At 34.6% G+C, this 17,685-nt stretch overlaps 1 protein-coding gene across 1 annotated transcript; it reads left to right on the plus strand.

Annotated features, from left to right (window-relative positions):
* Nucleotides 1-2,130: 2,130 nt before the first annotated feature.
* LOC115994452 (succinate dehydrogenase [ubiquinone] flavoprotein subunit 1, mitochondrial) lies at nt 2,131-14,035 on the plus strand. Its single transcript, XM_031118619.1, has 16 exons — nt 2,131-2,486; nt 3,387-3,554; nt 4,392-4,479; nt 4,943-5,089; nt 5,192-5,332; nt 5,848-5,933; nt 6,042-6,134; nt 6,241-6,304; nt 6,465-6,608; nt 6,911-7,098; nt 9,663-9,837; nt 9,923-10,093; nt 10,322-10,391; nt 10,482-10,602; nt 10,687-10,724; nt 13,596-14,035. The coding sequence occupies exons 1-16, from the start codon at nt 2,382-2,384 to the stop codon at nt 13,696-13,698; spliced, it is 1,902 nt and encodes a 633-aa protein (XP_030974479.1). The 5' UTR covers nt 2,131-2,381; the 3' UTR covers nt 13,699-14,035.
* The last annotated feature ends 3,650 nt before the right edge of the window (nt 14,036-17,685 follow it).

A 17,685-nucleotide genomic window follows, 5' to 3' on the forward strand; every position in this document is an offset into this window, starting at 1 on the left:
AACTTTTGGTGTCAATTTTTTCTTCATTTAAAAAATATTTTTATTGTGTTTTGAAATGCAAAATAATTAATTTTTTGTATTCAAATATGCTAACATTTAATTTTTTATTTATAACACGTCTAGTCTACTCACATTTTTTTACTTTTTTCTCACTTTTTTAAAGTACAAGTATACTTTATCACTCTTTCAGCAAAAAAAAACTAATTAGGCATACCATATTAGGTGTATTAAGTTGAAATACAAAAAATTTAAATTTAAAGTAAACAACTAAGTGTCACGTAGGGGGCTATTTTAAAGTACAAGTATACTTTAGCATTCTTTCAGCAAAAAAACTAATTAGGTATACCATATTAGGTGTATTAAGTTGAAATACAAAAAATTTAAATTTAAAGTAAACAACTAAGTGTCACGTGGGGGGCTTTGCTAATATGATGTGAATAATTGATGTAATAAGTGATGCTTTGCTAAGTGATAACTGATAACTCATACTAACTAGAAAAGAGGTAAAAGTACTCAAGGAAAAAAGATTATAAAAAAAAGATAAAGTAGAAAATGTCTATTCACATTATTTGTTTTGAGAAATAGGCCTTAATTTTTGTCTTTTCACCTACTGGTTTTAATAGACAATGTATTTTATTGGTCAATAGAAAAGCTTTAAATTTGTTTCTATGTGGGAGAATTTTCATTAAAATGTGCATTTTGTAAGGTATATAAATATAATATATTTTATTGATGAAAAGAGGGGCCCTTATTTTTGGGGATGGGGGGAGGCTTAGGCGGTTGCCTATATTGTTAAGCGGGTTAAGCCAACATTGAATATGATTCAAACTCGTGTCTTTTATTTTATGTATATTTGTTCAAATTGAACTAACTAGACCCCACTACAATATGGTGGAAGATATCCAAAGCTAAGTGCCCAAATTTGTCACAAATTTGACATGGTCTCTTGTTAGAATTATTAAACCAAGATTGAGAGTGACATTTATTTGTTTGATGAGTAGTCTAAGATGACTGATATGAGTCGTTGAGTCTACCTCCATGATCTCTTTGCTTGGTTTCTACCACGTCCTTTTTCACCTCTTTGGTTTAGGTAGAATTGTGCAAAGGGTTGAGTCAGGGCTTTTGCTATTTGTTGCAACAAAAATTGCAATGACATTATGCTTGGGATACTCATTGTTATTTCTAAATTCTAATATGTTTCTTCTTTGCCTAAAGTAGGACATGTAACTCATCAAAAGTCGGTCTATCACACATTGTGCATATTGTTGGACAAAAAACATTGTACTCTTTGTAATCCCTTGAGTACTATATTGTGGACAGAAGGCATTTCTTCATTGTCAATAATAACTCCCACAACCTTTAATTTATTCATGCTTTCTTTGAGTTTATGCAAATATGCATTCACTGAATCATTATCATTTTTTGACGATGTGATGTTCGATATTGAGGTTGAGTATTTTTTAGTGTGAGGATGAATCTCTTGTGCAAAATCAACTCAAGCCACAACAAACATCAGGTGAGAAAGTAAAGTTGATAGAGGTGACTTAAAAAATGTCTATCTTTTAACTTCCTCGTTGTATAAGCTAATTATGGATTAATGAAATTACTATAGACTTTTACTCACAACAGAAAAAAGAAAGGAAAAAGTCAATGGTCAACGGTCTCAAATTTCACCCAAAAAAGAAAAAGAAAACTTTCATAAATTCTTATTGAGAAAAGTTAATAAATACCTTAAAGTTATTGGTTTAAAGAAAATTTTTTAAATTGTTTTATAAAAAAGAAAAAAAAATTATTTATTTATTTTTATAATTTTTTATATTTTTTATAAAAGTGTTCATGAAATAATTTATTAACAAATATCCTATAATACTCCTTAACGAAATCGGAAAAAACTTAGATATAATACAAAGATGCTATTTTTTAGGATTTTTTTTTTAAATTACGTTATGTGAATTTTTTCTTATAAAAATATATATTTTAATTAAATAGCATAGCTAAATTTTAAAAAGACTATTTAAGGAATATTGCTTAAAGTATGTAACTAAGTTTAGTCCAACGACACCTACAGTTATTTGCTATTAAAAAAAATAAAAAACATAAATAGTGGCAATTTCCGTAGATAGAATCCAAGATTAGGGGCAGCCATAACAGTTATTCCCATCACATGCATCATCTTTTAATTAATCATCCCGTTAGCTACCTCCGACTATCAACTTGAACTCCCTCACATTTCGCCTCCACAGCTACTCCGCCAAGCCAATTCAGCAAAAACCCCCTCGGATAAAACCCCTAGAGCAGAGGGAGATAAAGAAAAAAAAAAAAAAAAGTAACCAAACACAGCCGGATATAGCTTCAAGCTAGCTATATATTATAGACCCGAGATGTGGCGGTGCGTTTCCCGAGGACTTCGCGTCTCTTCTTCCAGAAGATCGCCCCTCAATGACTCTCTCAGATCTCACATTTCACGCTTTTTCTCCACTGACTCGGTGCGATCTCTTTCTCTCTATCTCTCTCGCACTTGGTTTTAGGTTTTATGCTCTTCACGATCTCTCTGATTCTGTATCGTAACCTTTTGGATGATTGAGCTAAGTTCTTTATCCGATTAGTTTTTCATTTTTTGAATTTTTTGGATTCCGATAGATTTTTGTGCTTCTTTCCGTGATCGATAGTGTTTTTGAATTGTTTGATTTTAAAAATAATTTCTCCCTGTTCGGTTGCTGAGAACTTGTAGGAAAATGAGAGAATCTATGCTTATTTTCATCTTTGATTTTTCCACTGTTTGAAACTCCAAGCACACTGTTAATATCCACCGAACCGAGCTCAATACAGCTAGCTGGATTAGTTCAATTTTTTATTTTCCGAATTATCGTTATTTAATTCCTCTCAACTGCGTGAAGCAAACGCTACTACCTAAAAACTCTGATTTTTTGTTGTGGCCAAATTATATTAGCTTATTTTGTTTTGCGTTATTCAATGTCTATGCTTTTATGCTTTTATTCCTTTCATTTCAATTATATGTCATCAATAGTTCGCTTCATGCGTGCCTTACCAATCAATCAAATATATATATATATATATATATATATTTCAATTCTATGTCTTTAATAGCACCTCTATGTGCCTTACCAATATATATATACACACACACATACACACAGCCTATGAAGATGGAGCTACAGTGATGAGATTAAATGATGCACGTTGTGGAAAATAACATCACGGGGATAAAAACGCTGTCCTTTAGTCTAATTACTGTAGCTTCATCTTCATAGGTTCTGTATTATATATATATATATATATATAATTTTATTTTTGGGTTCACTGCTGTATTTTTAGCATTGATTTGATTGCAAGTAGTTATAAGGCATGGATTTTGTTTGTGGCAGACTGGGGGACGCTCCTCGTACACAGTAGTTGATCATACATATGATGCGGTAGTTGTAGGAGCTGGTGGTGCTGGGCTAAGAGCAGCCATAGGGCTTTCGGAGCATGGATTCAATACAGCCTGCATTACAAAGCTCTTCCCTACTCGTTCACACACTGTTGCCGCTCAGGTATGAGATGTTATATTTTTTTGTAAATGTTTTACCAACTATGGTTCGTGTAGATTGTAAATAGTATGTCTTTGTATTATTACACTGGTATTTTGGTTCAGTTGTGTGGTTTTAAACCTGTTCATGGCATCAGACATTTTCTGTCTTTGCTTCATTTTGAATTTCATTATGAGTAATAATTGTAGGATAAGATGGTCATTGACATGTATGATTTGGGAGGTTGTTTGCATGTTCTACCATATTTGGTAACTGGCATGTTCTCAGTCATACAATCATGACTCTTATTTTTGAATGACCCATTGATGATTATAAAGGATTACTTCAAGTTACTTATAATATAAGCCTGTATGTAGCCTGTATTTGGTCTACCAAATGCCATTTTAATGATTTCACATTATGTTTGATTTTTATATTCATTGCATTATAGGAAGCATGTAGTATTTAGTGTTTGGCTGGTCTTATGTGTTTGTTGTGATAAACTAATTGATAAATTTTGTCCATATAATTGCTTTCCAAAAGATAAAAAAAAGTTGCTTTTATCCACATTGACCTGGGCCATTATGATTCCATTATTTGGTTTCCTTTCATTATATCTGGGGCATTTGAAGCTGACGATTATGAATTCTTCACTTTACCTAGTTGAATGGTGACTATTATTTATTTCTGTCATTTTCACTGTTCATAACTTCATCTCGTGTCCGCATCAATGATCCAAGTCTGGTTTTCCTGCTTTTTTCATCAACTGCATATAATGCGTCTCTCTTCATTGACTCAATGTTAAATTTCTGTCAATGGCTTGGATCCTTTGCTTAACTGTGATATTTGAATTCTGCATAGGGTGGTATAAATGCTGCATTAGGCAACATGTCTGAAGATGACTGGAGATGGCACATGTATGACACGGTAAAGGGAAGTGATTGGCTTGGTATGTTGTTAAACTAGACATATCTTTCATTTTATTTGCAGTGCTCTTATTTAATATCCAGATTGGATGTTTGTTGCAAATTACTTTCTTATATGAATTACAAGGAGCATAGAGATCCTGTATTGCTTGTATTAGCTTCATCCACATTTGGTTTAGTGTGTTTTTACATATCTAGGCACCTTTTACAGTAATGTGTCTTCCCAGAGCCACGCCTTGTGTTTTCCTGTTATGCATGTACTGCTTGCTCTATTTAATGGTGTGTTTACCTCAAAGAGAGCCAAAATTGAAGTTTTTTATGCAAGGAGGCTATGTGGGTTCTGAATGGTTGAGGTCACATGCTCTTATTGGAAATATCGACATACAGTGTCATGCGCTGACACACCCATTGCAAAATTTATAACTATTTATTATAGGTCTGTTCTAGTTATATTTTTAACATGCAATGGTATTGCATTTTATGCAGGTGATCAGGATGCCATTCAATATATGTGTAGGGAGGCACCAAAAGCTGTGATTGAGCTTGAGAATTATGGGTTACCATTTTCTCGAACTGAAGATGGAAGAATATATCAGCGTGCATTTGGTGGTCAAAGCCTTAATTTTGGAAAAGGTAAGATGCTGCTGCCATCCATGTTTGGAATTTGAGAGTCTTTCTTGTGGATTGTGTTTAAAGTTGTCTGATTTTGGCTTCTCTTGTTTTCTATTGTTATAGGTGGACAGGCATATCGTTGTGCATGTGCTGCTGACCGAACTGGACATGCTTTATTGCATACTCTCTATGGCCAGGCTATGAAACATAATACCCAATTTTTTGTGGAGTATTTTGCTTTGGATCTAATAATGAACAGTGATGGTAAGTTATTGCATGATAACTCTTGCTTTACACTGTCCTGGAGCTGGTTGAAAATGCCAATACAATCATCTAACTAAGTTTATATTATTCCTTGCAATATCATCATATCTTGTTGGTTTCATAAATGTTGCTGGTGTTATAAGCTTTTCTCATTCCTACAATCACAACATACATATATTTATTTGTAACACACTCATGCTCGCCACACTAGGTTTCCCAAGTCAATACATACTAGTTGGTGAATATTCTTCATGGGGTTGTTTGGTATTACCTGAGGATAACTTTGTATCTGTACTTTGTTTAATCTATGCATCTCAATGGCTCTTTGAATTTTGCATGTGTTTTCCCGTGGCAATATGTTCAGCCACCTAACTTTCAAGAGTTACTTTTCTTTTCTTTCTTTGTTTTTTTTTGGGGGGGGGGGGGGGTTGGGGGGAGTTGGCTCCATTGGATCCCAGGTGGTAGAGAAGGTTTGTTGATTGTATGGGAAGGTTATTTGATTCTTGATGTTGTAGGTAGCTGCCAGGGGGTAATCGCATTAAATATGGAGGATGGGACATTACATCGGTTCCGTGCTGCTTCCACAATTCTGGCTACAGGGGTACTATAAATGTTGTAAATTTTTTATTTCCTGGCTGGGGATTTTTCAATTAAGATCATCTTAATTTGTTTTAAGCAAAAATATCGATATATGTCATGTTTCTCCCAGGGTTACGGTAGAGCATACTTTTCTGCAACCTCGGCTCATACATGCACGGGAGATGGCAATGCCATGGTTGCACGTGCTGGGCTCCCACTTGAGGTTTATTTTGTTGCTTCTCCAATATTGGCTTTATATATTAACTTGCCTTTTATACTATATATCGTTATATGTATCTATGTTTTCTGATGATATATTCCTCCTGCAGGATTTAGAATTTGTGCAGTTTCACCCAACAGGTATATATGGTGCTGGTTGCCTCATCACTGAAGGTTGGTACTTTTTGGGTTATTTTGGTGATCTATTATTGCTTTTGGTTGAATACTCAGTTTAGTTTTCTGACCCTTTATGATTTTAACTGTGTTAATCTTATTTAATTTAAAATTAATCATTTTTTAATAATGTTTTGGCACTTTCATTTGCAACTTGTAGGATCCCGTGGTGAAGGTGGTATTCTTAGGAACAGTGAAGGTGAGCGTTTCATGGAACGATATGCCCCTACAGCAAAAGATCTTGCATCACGAGATGTTGTTTCGAGATCTATGACTATGGAAATTCGGGAGGGTCGTGGTGTAGGTATGACATGCTCCTAGAAAAATATTTTTCATCCTGGTGGCCTTGTTGTCCAGTAATGGAAGACTTAGGTCTTAATGTTGTTACATGGTAGATCTATGCTACAATTTGTGCAAAGTATTTATTATGGCCTGCCCAATGAAATTAATGATTAATAACTATTCACAATTAACATCCATGTAGGATATATACATACTGTTTGTGTGCAGTCATAAGTCATATATTGTAAAATCCACATATCTGCAATTTAAAAATTTTCTGTTTTGTTTTATGTTTCCTTATAACTATAATTTAATCTTCTACAGGACCTTTGAAGGACCATATCTATCTCCACTTGAATCATTTACCTCCAGAAGTACTGAAGGAGAGACTTCCTGGTATCTCTGAAACTGCTGCCATTTTTGCTGGTGTTGATGTTACAAAGGAGCCCATCCCTGTTTTACCTACTGTGCACTATAACATGGGCGGAATTCCCACCAATTACCATGGCGAGGTATGATTTAGAGCAATTCATGTAAAGTAGGCCCTCTTAAATTAATCATCATACTCTAAAATTTGATTTTCATATTTGATGTATTCCTTTTGAAACTAACTCAGCTCTATGGCTTATAATCTGTATAGTCCAAATGTAACTAATAGTATTTGCTGATTTATTGGTACTCAATATTACATATAAATGAACTCTGTTCAGGTGATTCTCTCTCTCTCACACACACAAACAATTATACGGATAAAGTGCAGTAAGACCCCCTGAAATTTGAGATTGTTGCACTTACACCCCCTCATCTTTTATTTGCACCAATTTAGTACATGTAATTCAGCATAGCTCCTTCTGTTAGTGTGCCATTCAAAATCTAACATCCCATGCTCAGATCTCTCTCTTTTGTTTGACTTTCTTCTTCTTCACTCACCTAAGTCTTTAGCCATGGCTGAATGCTTTGCTCACTTGGCCGCCATGACCAACCCGCCACTGCCACGATCCATCATCAGAGCCACTGCTGATGGTGGCTCTCCTTTCTTTTTCTTTTTCTTTGAGTCAGGCATAATCTATCCGATCAATAACTCATTTTTTCACGTAATAAATTTTTCAAACAGTAAGTGCACAAGGTCATATTCAAGAAAGGGTGCATTTCAATTCCAATCAGTAATATCCAATCAGTTACAAAAAGGTAAATTGAAATTTCTAAGAAATTGCAGGACATATTCAAGAAAGGGTGCATTTCACTAATGATCCACCTGTTAATTTCTAAGAAATTACAGGAAAATAAAATAAACTAAATTTCCCTTATTAAGTTTTTTATTTTGGATTTAAAGAATATTAAATAAAAAAATACACTTATCAAACCTTAAACAATTATTTGCCATGGTTAAGGTGAAATTATTCCATAATTTAGCAATTAAAATGACAAAACCCAGAAAGCTGTTTACACTTATAATACTTCACCTTCTTTCCAACCAAACAAGCAAATAAAGCACACCCAGTTCTTCTCCATCTCTATATAGGAAACTCCTGACCAAATCTCCTTAAGCATTCCTTCCTTTCCCAACTTTGACATTGACAGTCATCTCCATCACCATCATTGGTGGTGGCCTCCCACTTCTCGACTCCTTAAGTTCTTTTCTCTTTCTTGCTTCAAGACTGTCATGGCCATAGGATTTGGATAATAGAGATCACAATTTGGGCTAGCGGTGGGTTAGAGGCTGGGTCTTTTTCTGGTGGCTGAAGGTGACATAAGCGGTTGGATGGTTGATTTTGAAACCTCGGCAGTGGTTTTTTTTTTTTTGGTTGAAGGTGTCATGCATATCCAAAACCTTTACTTTGCCTTTCTAAAATTGAAAGCAACATTAGGTTTTAGATGGCACACTAACAGATTGGGCTATTTGGCACAATGCTGAAGTCCATGTACTAAATTTGGGGGGGTGGGTAAGTGTAACAACTCCAAAGTTTAGGGGGTCTTAGTGCATTTGACCCAAAATATATTGATGAACCCAAGTACATGGTTTGAGATATTTATATGAGTGGTCTCACCCTAGTATGTAGCAATATGCATTCCATTGTGGATATAGCAATGTGTTTTCCAACTGAAGAAAAACAAACACCTTAGATGATTTAATCAAGCCTAGCACTAGCTTGTCAGAAGTTTCTGTGATCTGTGATCACTTATGCAATACCGCTTTCTTGAAACCCAACAACATAGGAACTTCCCCACCCAATCCCAACCCCCCCCCCCCCCCCAACCACCAAAAAAGGAAAAGCTGTGCTATTGCCTTTATCCCATAGACACCATATCATACCTTTCCCTACAATCCCTCTCAGATTCCTCCAATAACTAATCACTTTTTTTTTAATTATTTATTTATTTTAGAAAGGCAAGTTTGCACATTGTGAGCACTAGGGTAAAACCCTTTGCTTATAATTCAATAGAGAAAGAGAAAGAGAAATGCAATAAGCAACAAATTGGTTATAATTCAAGATATCCCCATAGGAGATTACATGCAACTGTTTATACAATTCAAGGCCTACTTATTCAACATGTGCTCTAATTAATTAGCCCATGTGATTAATGTGTTACGTGTGTTAAACTCTAATTAAAATGTGCTAAACTTTAACTAACTCAATCCTTTCTATTCTACTTGGATATGGTGGGGGTTCCTAACACTTGTGCATGCACCAATGGGGTTTGAACTCATAAGCTCAACCTCCACGCATTCTTATAGGAGAAGGCAGTGGTGCCATTTTAGCTAGAGCTGACCCAAGGCATAACAAACAAAATAAATTCTGGTATAGCGAGAAATTGTGAGGCTCCATTCTTTTTCACTTTCAGTTGACATTTCTTTGCTAAAAAATGATAAACAAAGTTGGAACATATAATGTGTAAGTATAGTGGTTTAAATGTTAATTTTGATTCTTAAAATCAGCCACTAATAAACAATATTGTCGTATTCATTGATATTTTTTTTTTTTTGACACCTTAATTAGAAATCATCATATAGCCTACTGTGTAGTTCTTTTGCGCAAATCTGCTTGTTTCTTACTGGCATGCCTTTGTTCCTCAGGTAGTTACAATTAAAGGTGATGATCCGGATGCTGTAGTTCCTGGATTAATGGCTGCTGGTGAGGCAGCATGTGCATCAGTTCATGGTGCCAATCGACTTGGTGCAAATTCCCTCCTTGACATTGTTGTTTTTGGACGAGCATGTGCAAATAGAGTTGCAGAAGTTCAGAGACCAGGCAAGTTTATTTTACAATTACTTTGGAGACTTGATTATGAAATCTGTATGAGAAACTAAAGATACCTCCACTTGAAATTGAGTAGGGGAGAAACAAAAACCTTTGGAGAAGGATGCTGGTGAGAAGACTATTGCATGGCTGGACAAAATAAGGAATTCAAATGGCTCAATACCAACTTCAAATATTCGGTTGAATATGCAACGAATAATGCAAAATAATGCTGCTGTGTTCCGTACACAGGAAACATTAGAAGAAGGTACTTTTTTGCAAGTTGTAGTTTTCTCTTTGTTTTTCTGTTTCTAGTACATAGTTTAACCTGAATTCGGTAGCTTGAAGTCAAGACTTGACATCATCCATGACATAAACCGAGTTTTCCTTGTAGGAATCTTTACAGGGTTGGAAACTGATACTACTGTTACACCTTTTAATCAGCCCAAATAAAGAGCATCTTGACCATCTTCTCCTCTCTTTGTTGTTTCTGCAGGTTGTCAATTGATTGACAAGGCATCGGAGAGCTTTCATGATGTTAAATTGAAGGACCGGAGTTTGATATGGTAAATTTTGGGGACAATGAACTTAATGATAAAGTGTTTCATGTGAATTCACATTTTTTTTAATGAGCTTAAATTATAAATTTTTTACAGGAACTCTGATTTGATAGAGACTATAGAGTTAGAAAATCTTTTGATAAATGCTTGTATCACAATGCATTCTGCTGAAGCCAGGAAAGAGAGTAGAGGGGCACATGCACGTGAAGATTTTACGGTTAGTCTTGTTTCTTTTGAAGTTAATGTTTTCCCTTTCATGGTACTTTTCTGTGTAATGAGATAAGTTTCTCTGGTTTTGCAGAAAAGAGATGATGAGAACTGGATGAAACACACATTGGGGTAAGTTATCTTCTCAGCACTTCTGAAAGAGTAGCATTGATTTGAAATTATAGGTTGCCATTGTCATTGGGGTTGACCTAGAAATCAAGCTTTTTCTGTGGTGTGTAATGTCACAATCAAGTCCCTTATGATAGTGGCAGACTTCTGTTGGATTACTAACACATATCCTGAACCATAAATGTCGGTTGGGTGGTTTGTTTTGGTTGGTGCGTGGTGTCATGGTAGCCTACTGCAAGTTTAGCATTTTAGTTTTGAGTATATATCCATAGTAACCTGCATAATGATGGTTGTATATTTATACCTGAACTAGCTGGGCTATTATGTCTCACACTGATTGGGAAAAGATCAGAGGGAAAGGAGAAAGTAGGATGGAATAATGTCTGTCTCTTGTGTGGGAGTCTGAAGAGGGAAAAGAGCGGATTTGGTGGGATAAAATCCCACCTTTGGGCCCATTTTTTATTTTCTTAAAAGTGGGATGATTTGACAGGAAGGAAAGGAGAATCTTTCAGTACCCAAAGGGCCCTCAACATAGGGGTAAAATGGTCGATAAAGAGAAAGGGAAGAATGGTAATTGAGGTTTAATTAATTATAATGAGGGATGCTCCATTGCCATATAGCAGTTGTAGTATTGGTTTGTTTGGAAGAATGTGCTTATGAGCAAGCTTAGCTTTGAGTCAATCAAAATTGCATTTGAACCTAGGAGAAGGCAGCTACACTAGATTATATAAAGAAGTGGCAGGTGTTGTGAGCTATAGCCTTATATGTTTAAATTTTTTGTTCTCTTCTCCATATCAATAAAAATTATCATAAAAACAGAAAAGAAAAAAAAAGAAAAAAAGTTTCGTATTTTGTGGTGTTGGAAATAATCCAGACCATGTCAACTTATTTGTAGTCCTGATCATTTGTTCATGGCTTTAAAAGTCCCGGCTTTTCTCATTTGAGGTTGATAAGTAATGAAGGTGCAAGCAATTTATTTATTTTGGCTGAAATTATAAATGCTTTTTTATATTAGGGAAAAATTCATTTTAAACCCAATAGTATAGAGAATGAAACAAATTAAACCTTGAAGTTTAATAAAGTAACAAATTAAATCCTAAAGTTTGAAAAAAAGTAACAAACTAAAACCTCAACCTATATTAAACCTTAAACACAAAAGCTAAGGTATAACATGCCATTTGCGTACTACTTTGTTTGAACTTATTGGTTGTTGTAAGTTGTAACTTCTCTTGGTCTGCCATCTAAGTACACATCTTAGTGTACTGGGTGGCGCTAGTTCTTTTCAATAAAATTCCTTACTTATCAAAAAAAGAACGGACTGAAGTTTAATGTTTTACTTTGAAATTATAAGGTTTAAGTTGTTACTTTTTGAAACTTCAAGGTTTAATTTGTTACACCCTAAATTATACGGTTTAAAATGTAATTTTGCCTTTATATTATTATGTGCATCCTCATCTTTTAGAGTTCTTTACTTATAATTGCTTGAAATATCAAACACTTGCTATACAACTGCTAGAAAAATGACCTGAAAAGTGAAAACATTACAGCTTCTGAATGAATGCTCAATAGGGGGAAAAAACCATGGCAAGCCAAACAATATTAGGGTTGTGCAACAACCTGCTCTTCACCGTGCCAACCTGTGTGAGTTTACAACAATATTTGGTGCGGGTTGGTCATATTTAAACCCTAAATGTGCTGGTCAGTTCAGCGTGCAAGTTGAATTAGCCTGCTCTAACCCAACGTAACCTGCCTACTTATATAGAAATGGATGTTTTTTTATGGTGAGGTTGCCCATGCCCAATCAACCCCTACTTAACCCAACCCCCTGCTCTTTCGCTTTCACATTTCATTTTCTTTCACTGTGAGATCACATTGCTGCTTCCCCTTCTCCCAAAAATCACCCCCTCTTCTTCTCAAAGTGGTGCATATCTCTCTCTCCCTTGTTGTCAGTAGGAATCAAGGGTGGGATTGTTGTTACTAGTAGCCAATTAATCTTCCCCACTGGAAGTGGTCAGAGTCTACCGAGTTGGGATTTGCATGGAGTAGTAGAGACCTATACTAGTCTCTGGACATTTTATGCTTTTTTTTTTTTTTTTTTTTTTGGGAATTAAAAAAATACACATTTTTTTCATTATATTTTATGTCTAAATAATTATGGCATAAATCAAGATTGTTTTTACAACATGCAATTTTTCTTTTCAAAGAATTCACGTAGAGAATCATGACAATATCATGTGAAAGGTTTTTATCCTATTCTTTTTTGGTTCTTTATTGTTTATTCCTTCATAGCAAATTAATGGAAAAACTCTACATATATGCACTTATATTTTACTTATTATTTTCCCAACCCACACCCCCCCCCCCTCTTTCTCCCCCCGGCCCCCCAAAAAAAAAACATAAAAAATGGATTTTCTGTTAGTTGATGATAATATGTAACTGACTATTCCTTTGATGATTTCTCTTGATGAATTATTTTTCTAATACATACAATCGACCCGCAAAAACTGCTGAGCCAGAACACCCCCCACCTTGTCAATTCTTTGGGGAGGCAGTTCACTGGCAGTTCTAGATTTTCTCAACCCAGCAAATTAGGTTTGGTGTTAAAAATTCCTTGTTGATCGACATCTGGATTCATCAATCATTCCAATTCAATATACTTATTGGCCATGAATCTACATTATCTCCTGTTTACTGTTTGCAACCAATTCTTGTAGACTTGCCACTGTCTGCTACATCCACAACAATCAAAATTGTGTCAAGTGTTGAAGAATTGCTATTATCATTCTAATTTTGATAGCAATAATTTGTAATTATATATTCCGCTCCGCTTGAAATTATTTTATTTTATGAGTTGTTTTCATGTTTGGTTTGCAGGTATTGGGAGAATGAGAAGGTCCGGCTAGATTATAGGCCAGTTCACATGAACACGCTAGATGATGAGATTGAGACATTCCCACCTAAAGCTCGTGTATATTAATTTGAGACATTTGCTCTAAAAACCTGCAAGGTGGTTTTATGCTAATGGTTTCTCTACAAGTATGCAATAATTCCCCCAAGATAAAATGGATGCGATGAACAATAAATTGTTGTAGTTACAGCATTTTGACGATAATTGTTGCATTATTAGCCTTGGAGTGATACCAGCTATTCATTTGGAGTCTGGTTTGAATTTTATGCCATGAAAATTTGGTATTTATTGCTTGTAAGTTGATAATCAATCGTATGCTCTAAATATCTTACAGGGCTCAAATTGTTAATGGTAGAGTGGTGGATCTATGAGAATTAATAATAAGTTGCCAATTCAATAGCTGTAAAATTTGTTATGAAATTGTTGTATATATAGCATTTCTTCCATTTTCTCAACAAAATATATATATATATATATATATATGAGTTGGGTCAAGTTACACATGGTGTAACTGTAAGCAATATTACACCACTCAATTACTTGTTATAAAATTTATATGGCATAAATGCACTTTTAGTCTTTATATTTTGACCCAATTTTCATTTTGGTCTTTACATTTTATTTTTATCACTTTTAGTCCCTAAACCAATTAACACATGACATTTAAGTCTTTACCGTCATCCAACGAACAGAAAATGCTGACATGGCTGATGGTACAATAAAATAATAATTAAAAAATCTATTTTAGCATTAAAAAATTGTCATGTCAGAATTTAAATTAAAAAAATTAATTTATTAATTTTAACTAAACAAAAAAAAATTAAAAACAAAAAATCAAGCCCAATACAGATCAAAACACCACAATCCCATATCACAACTCTTTGAAACTCTCCTATCTTAACAGTGTTTGTGGGTTTCTTTTTCTTTTTTGTTTTCTTCTTTCTTCCCCATGTCGGTCTCTTAGTTTCTCCGCCTCCATTCTTTCCTTTTCTTCTTTCTTTCTTCTTCTTTTTCTTCTTTCTCCCTCTATCTTGGTGCTTAGCCTTCTTGAACTCTCTTTATCTCTTGATTTTGCTCAAACCCAAACCCAAACCCATATGCCTCAAGCTCCTCTCTCAAATCAATGGGTCTCTCTCTTTTGGCATTTTTTTTTTTTGGGTTTCTGTGCATATGGTGTTGCCGACTTGCCGTGGTGAGGTGGAGGGCCTGGGTTTGTGGGGATCGGCATGGTGGAGGTTTGAGTTTGTGGATCGGTATGGTGAAGGGTGTGGGTTTGTGGTGATCGGTGTCTGTGGTGGAGTTTTGGTGATGGCACAGATCAAAGTTTGAGTCGATCAGTGATGGGTTGCATGATTGTTCGGTGGCTAAATCGGTAATGGTTGGTGGCTGGATTGAAGTTTGGTGGTGGGTTTCAGTGGCTAAGATTAGAGTTTGGTGGTGGGTTTCAGTGGTTGAGATTAGAGTTTGGTGGTGGGTTTCGGTGATGGCACAGATCGGAGTTTGGTGGTGGGATTCGTTCATAGATTGGAGTTTGGTGATGGGTTTCGTTCTCAGATCGAAGAGAAATGGCGCCTGGACTAGCTGAGTTTTTTTTTTAATCAAATTTGGGTGGGGTAGTTTGCTTCGATAGGTTTTTGTGGATAGTGGATGGGTTTATTGCTTTGGATTTGTGGTGAATAGTTGATGGTTTTGTGGCAGATTCCGGTGGATATGTGGTTGTGATTTAAGGGCAATCACGGGTCAGGAAAGAAAATTATGTGTTTAGGTTTGTGTTCTTGAGTTCTTTGATCTAGGTTGGAGTTCTTATTTTCATCATGTTCTTCCTGAGTTTTTTTTTTAAAAAAAAAAATTTCATTTAGTTAAAATTATTAAATTAATTTTTTAAATTTAGACACTAATGTGGCAATTTTTTAATGCCAAAATAGATTTTTTTTTTTAGTTATTATTTTACTGTGCCGTCAGCCACGTCAGTATTTTCTGTTAGTTGGATGACGGTAAGGACTTAAATGTCACACGTTAATTGGTTTAGGGACTAAAAGTGGTAAAATGAAAATGTAAGGACCAAAATAAAAAAAAGTCAAAATATAGGGACTAAAAGTGCATTTATGCCAATTTATATTTGAAAATATCACCATTGAATTACATGTTCTATATGTTCTTAATATTCATGCCAATTTTTATGTCAATTTAATTTTATTTACCATCCAATCTATAAACTTATCTTTTATGCATTATTTTAAACTACAAAAACTTGATTTTAAATAATTGATTGATGACATTGCTATTGACCTTTAATTACTTTGAAATCTTGCAAGTACGAAGAATATGCGAAGATAATGTAGTCTAATAATTAATTTGTTAAAATTTGTATTCAATTAAAAAAAATATTGAATGGTGTACCCCCCCCCCCCCTTCAAAATATATATATATATATATATATATATCATTACTCCCTAAAATAATCTCACTAGCACAATAGTAGTACATACTTGGAAAAATGGTGAATGGCTTGGAAATTTATACCAACGTTTAGAATTTCAGGCTAAATGCTTTAATGGAAGTGGCAGGAATTCAACAGAAGCATATGAGATACAGTTAGGCTCTGTATGTTTTAGTAAAAAAGGATATTTTGGAAAATGTCTTTTTGCATTTTTTTGGTATTTGATGCAGTGGAAAATACAAGTAAATGTAGAATGGTTTTTGTGGTTAACGGAAAACAAACAGCAATAGAGTGGAAAATGTTTTCTGTTAGTTACAAACGAAAAATATTTTTCAGAATATCACATATTTAACAGATAATTACACAAAACTCCACACAACATAAAATCTTTTCCAATGGTATTAGTCTCTTCGCCCCTCTCTCTATGGAATGCGTACTGTTAACCTCCTTTCTCTCCGATGCCTATTGTTGAACAATTGTTGACTTTTTTGAATCACCTTTTGTGCTTTAACCATTTGCTTTCCTTCTTCCCCTTTTTTTTTTTTTTTGGCGTAGATTTTGGACTTTTGGTTTGTTTTTCATAAACTCTTTATTTTTTATTTTTTTATTAAATCGCTATTTGAAACTTTAAATGAACAAAAATTAATAAAATGACCCATACTATTATATGTTCCTCAATATTTATTTTTACATAGTTATTTTGAATAGTAAAAAAAATTAAGGATTTTTGTATAAGTAAAATAATAGAAAATGTTTTATGAGTTATCATATATATATAAACCGAGTGTTATCCCAAAATCTTTATGATTACCATAGTTCACACAAGATATTATCCGACGACAAGCGGAATCAGCCAAGTGTATCCTAAAATTCTCCTATAATGGTTTGAAGCGCTGTTGCTTTGAGTGTTCATGATTTATTTATCAAGCTGGCCTTTAATACAGTTGAGGAACATATAATAGAATGTTGATCCTCCCCATCTACCTTGATAAAAATAATATATTTGGCTCCATATCTTCTTTTGGGTGTTCATTTTATTGTATGGTAGTACCATTTTGTTGGGTGAAAAAATTAAGGGTGAAAAAATTAAGAGACTCCACATAAAATATAAAAACTGATTCAAAATAATTGTAACAAGTTATTTGTAGGGGCAAGGGCCCAAGATCGTATATTGGGCCTTGGGCTTTATCCAAGAATACAAATGGGTCAGAGTAGAAGCAAATAATTATGAGATATTCCCGAACCAGGTCCCATTAGCACAGAGCAAATGAAGGGTCGTCCGAGGAGTACATCCTCCTCGAACTTAATGAATAGAGTTCAATATATATAATCCAGCAACTAAAGTGATCTTCCAGGAAGCTTCAATGACATAGATGTACTTCGCGGACACATGAGAAGAAAGAAAACCTAAAAATATCTAAGAGAAGGCTATCACCACCACATTAAATGCACTGCAGCTACTTTTCTGACCGCATTTATGTGGAGAAGACCTCCGAACAGTGTTACCTTAGCTACCACAACTCACAGAAAACTAGAGAGGGTGTTTGATGGGACAAGTAATCAAGTAGAGTTTCGGATGATCAACAAGTGGAGGGTAAAGATTATTCAAAGGAGGA

This window comes from Quercus lobata, chromosome 6 (genome assembly GCF_001633185.2).
Source record: "Quercus lobata isolate SW786 chromosome 6, ValleyOak3.0 Primary Assembly, whole genome shotgun sequence".
Taxonomy (NCBI): domain Eukaryota; kingdom Viridiplantae; phylum Streptophyta; class Magnoliopsida; order Fagales; family Fagaceae; genus Quercus; species Quercus lobata.

Bases quoted from the DNA above. Each gene is read 5' to 3' on its own strand.
- LOC115994452 (XM_031118619.1), top strand. From the start codon at position 2,382: ATGTGGCGGTGCGTTTCCCGAGGACTTCGCGTCTCTTCTTCCAGAAGA. The intron at 4,480-4,942 runs GTATGTTGTTAA...CATTTTATGCAG, and splicing joins AAAGGGAAGTGATTGGCTTG to GTGATCAGGATGCCATTCAA. The intron at 7,099-9,662 runs GTATGATTTAGA...TTTGTTCCTCAG, and splicing joins CCACCAATTACCATGGCGAG to GTAGTTACAATTAAAGGTGA.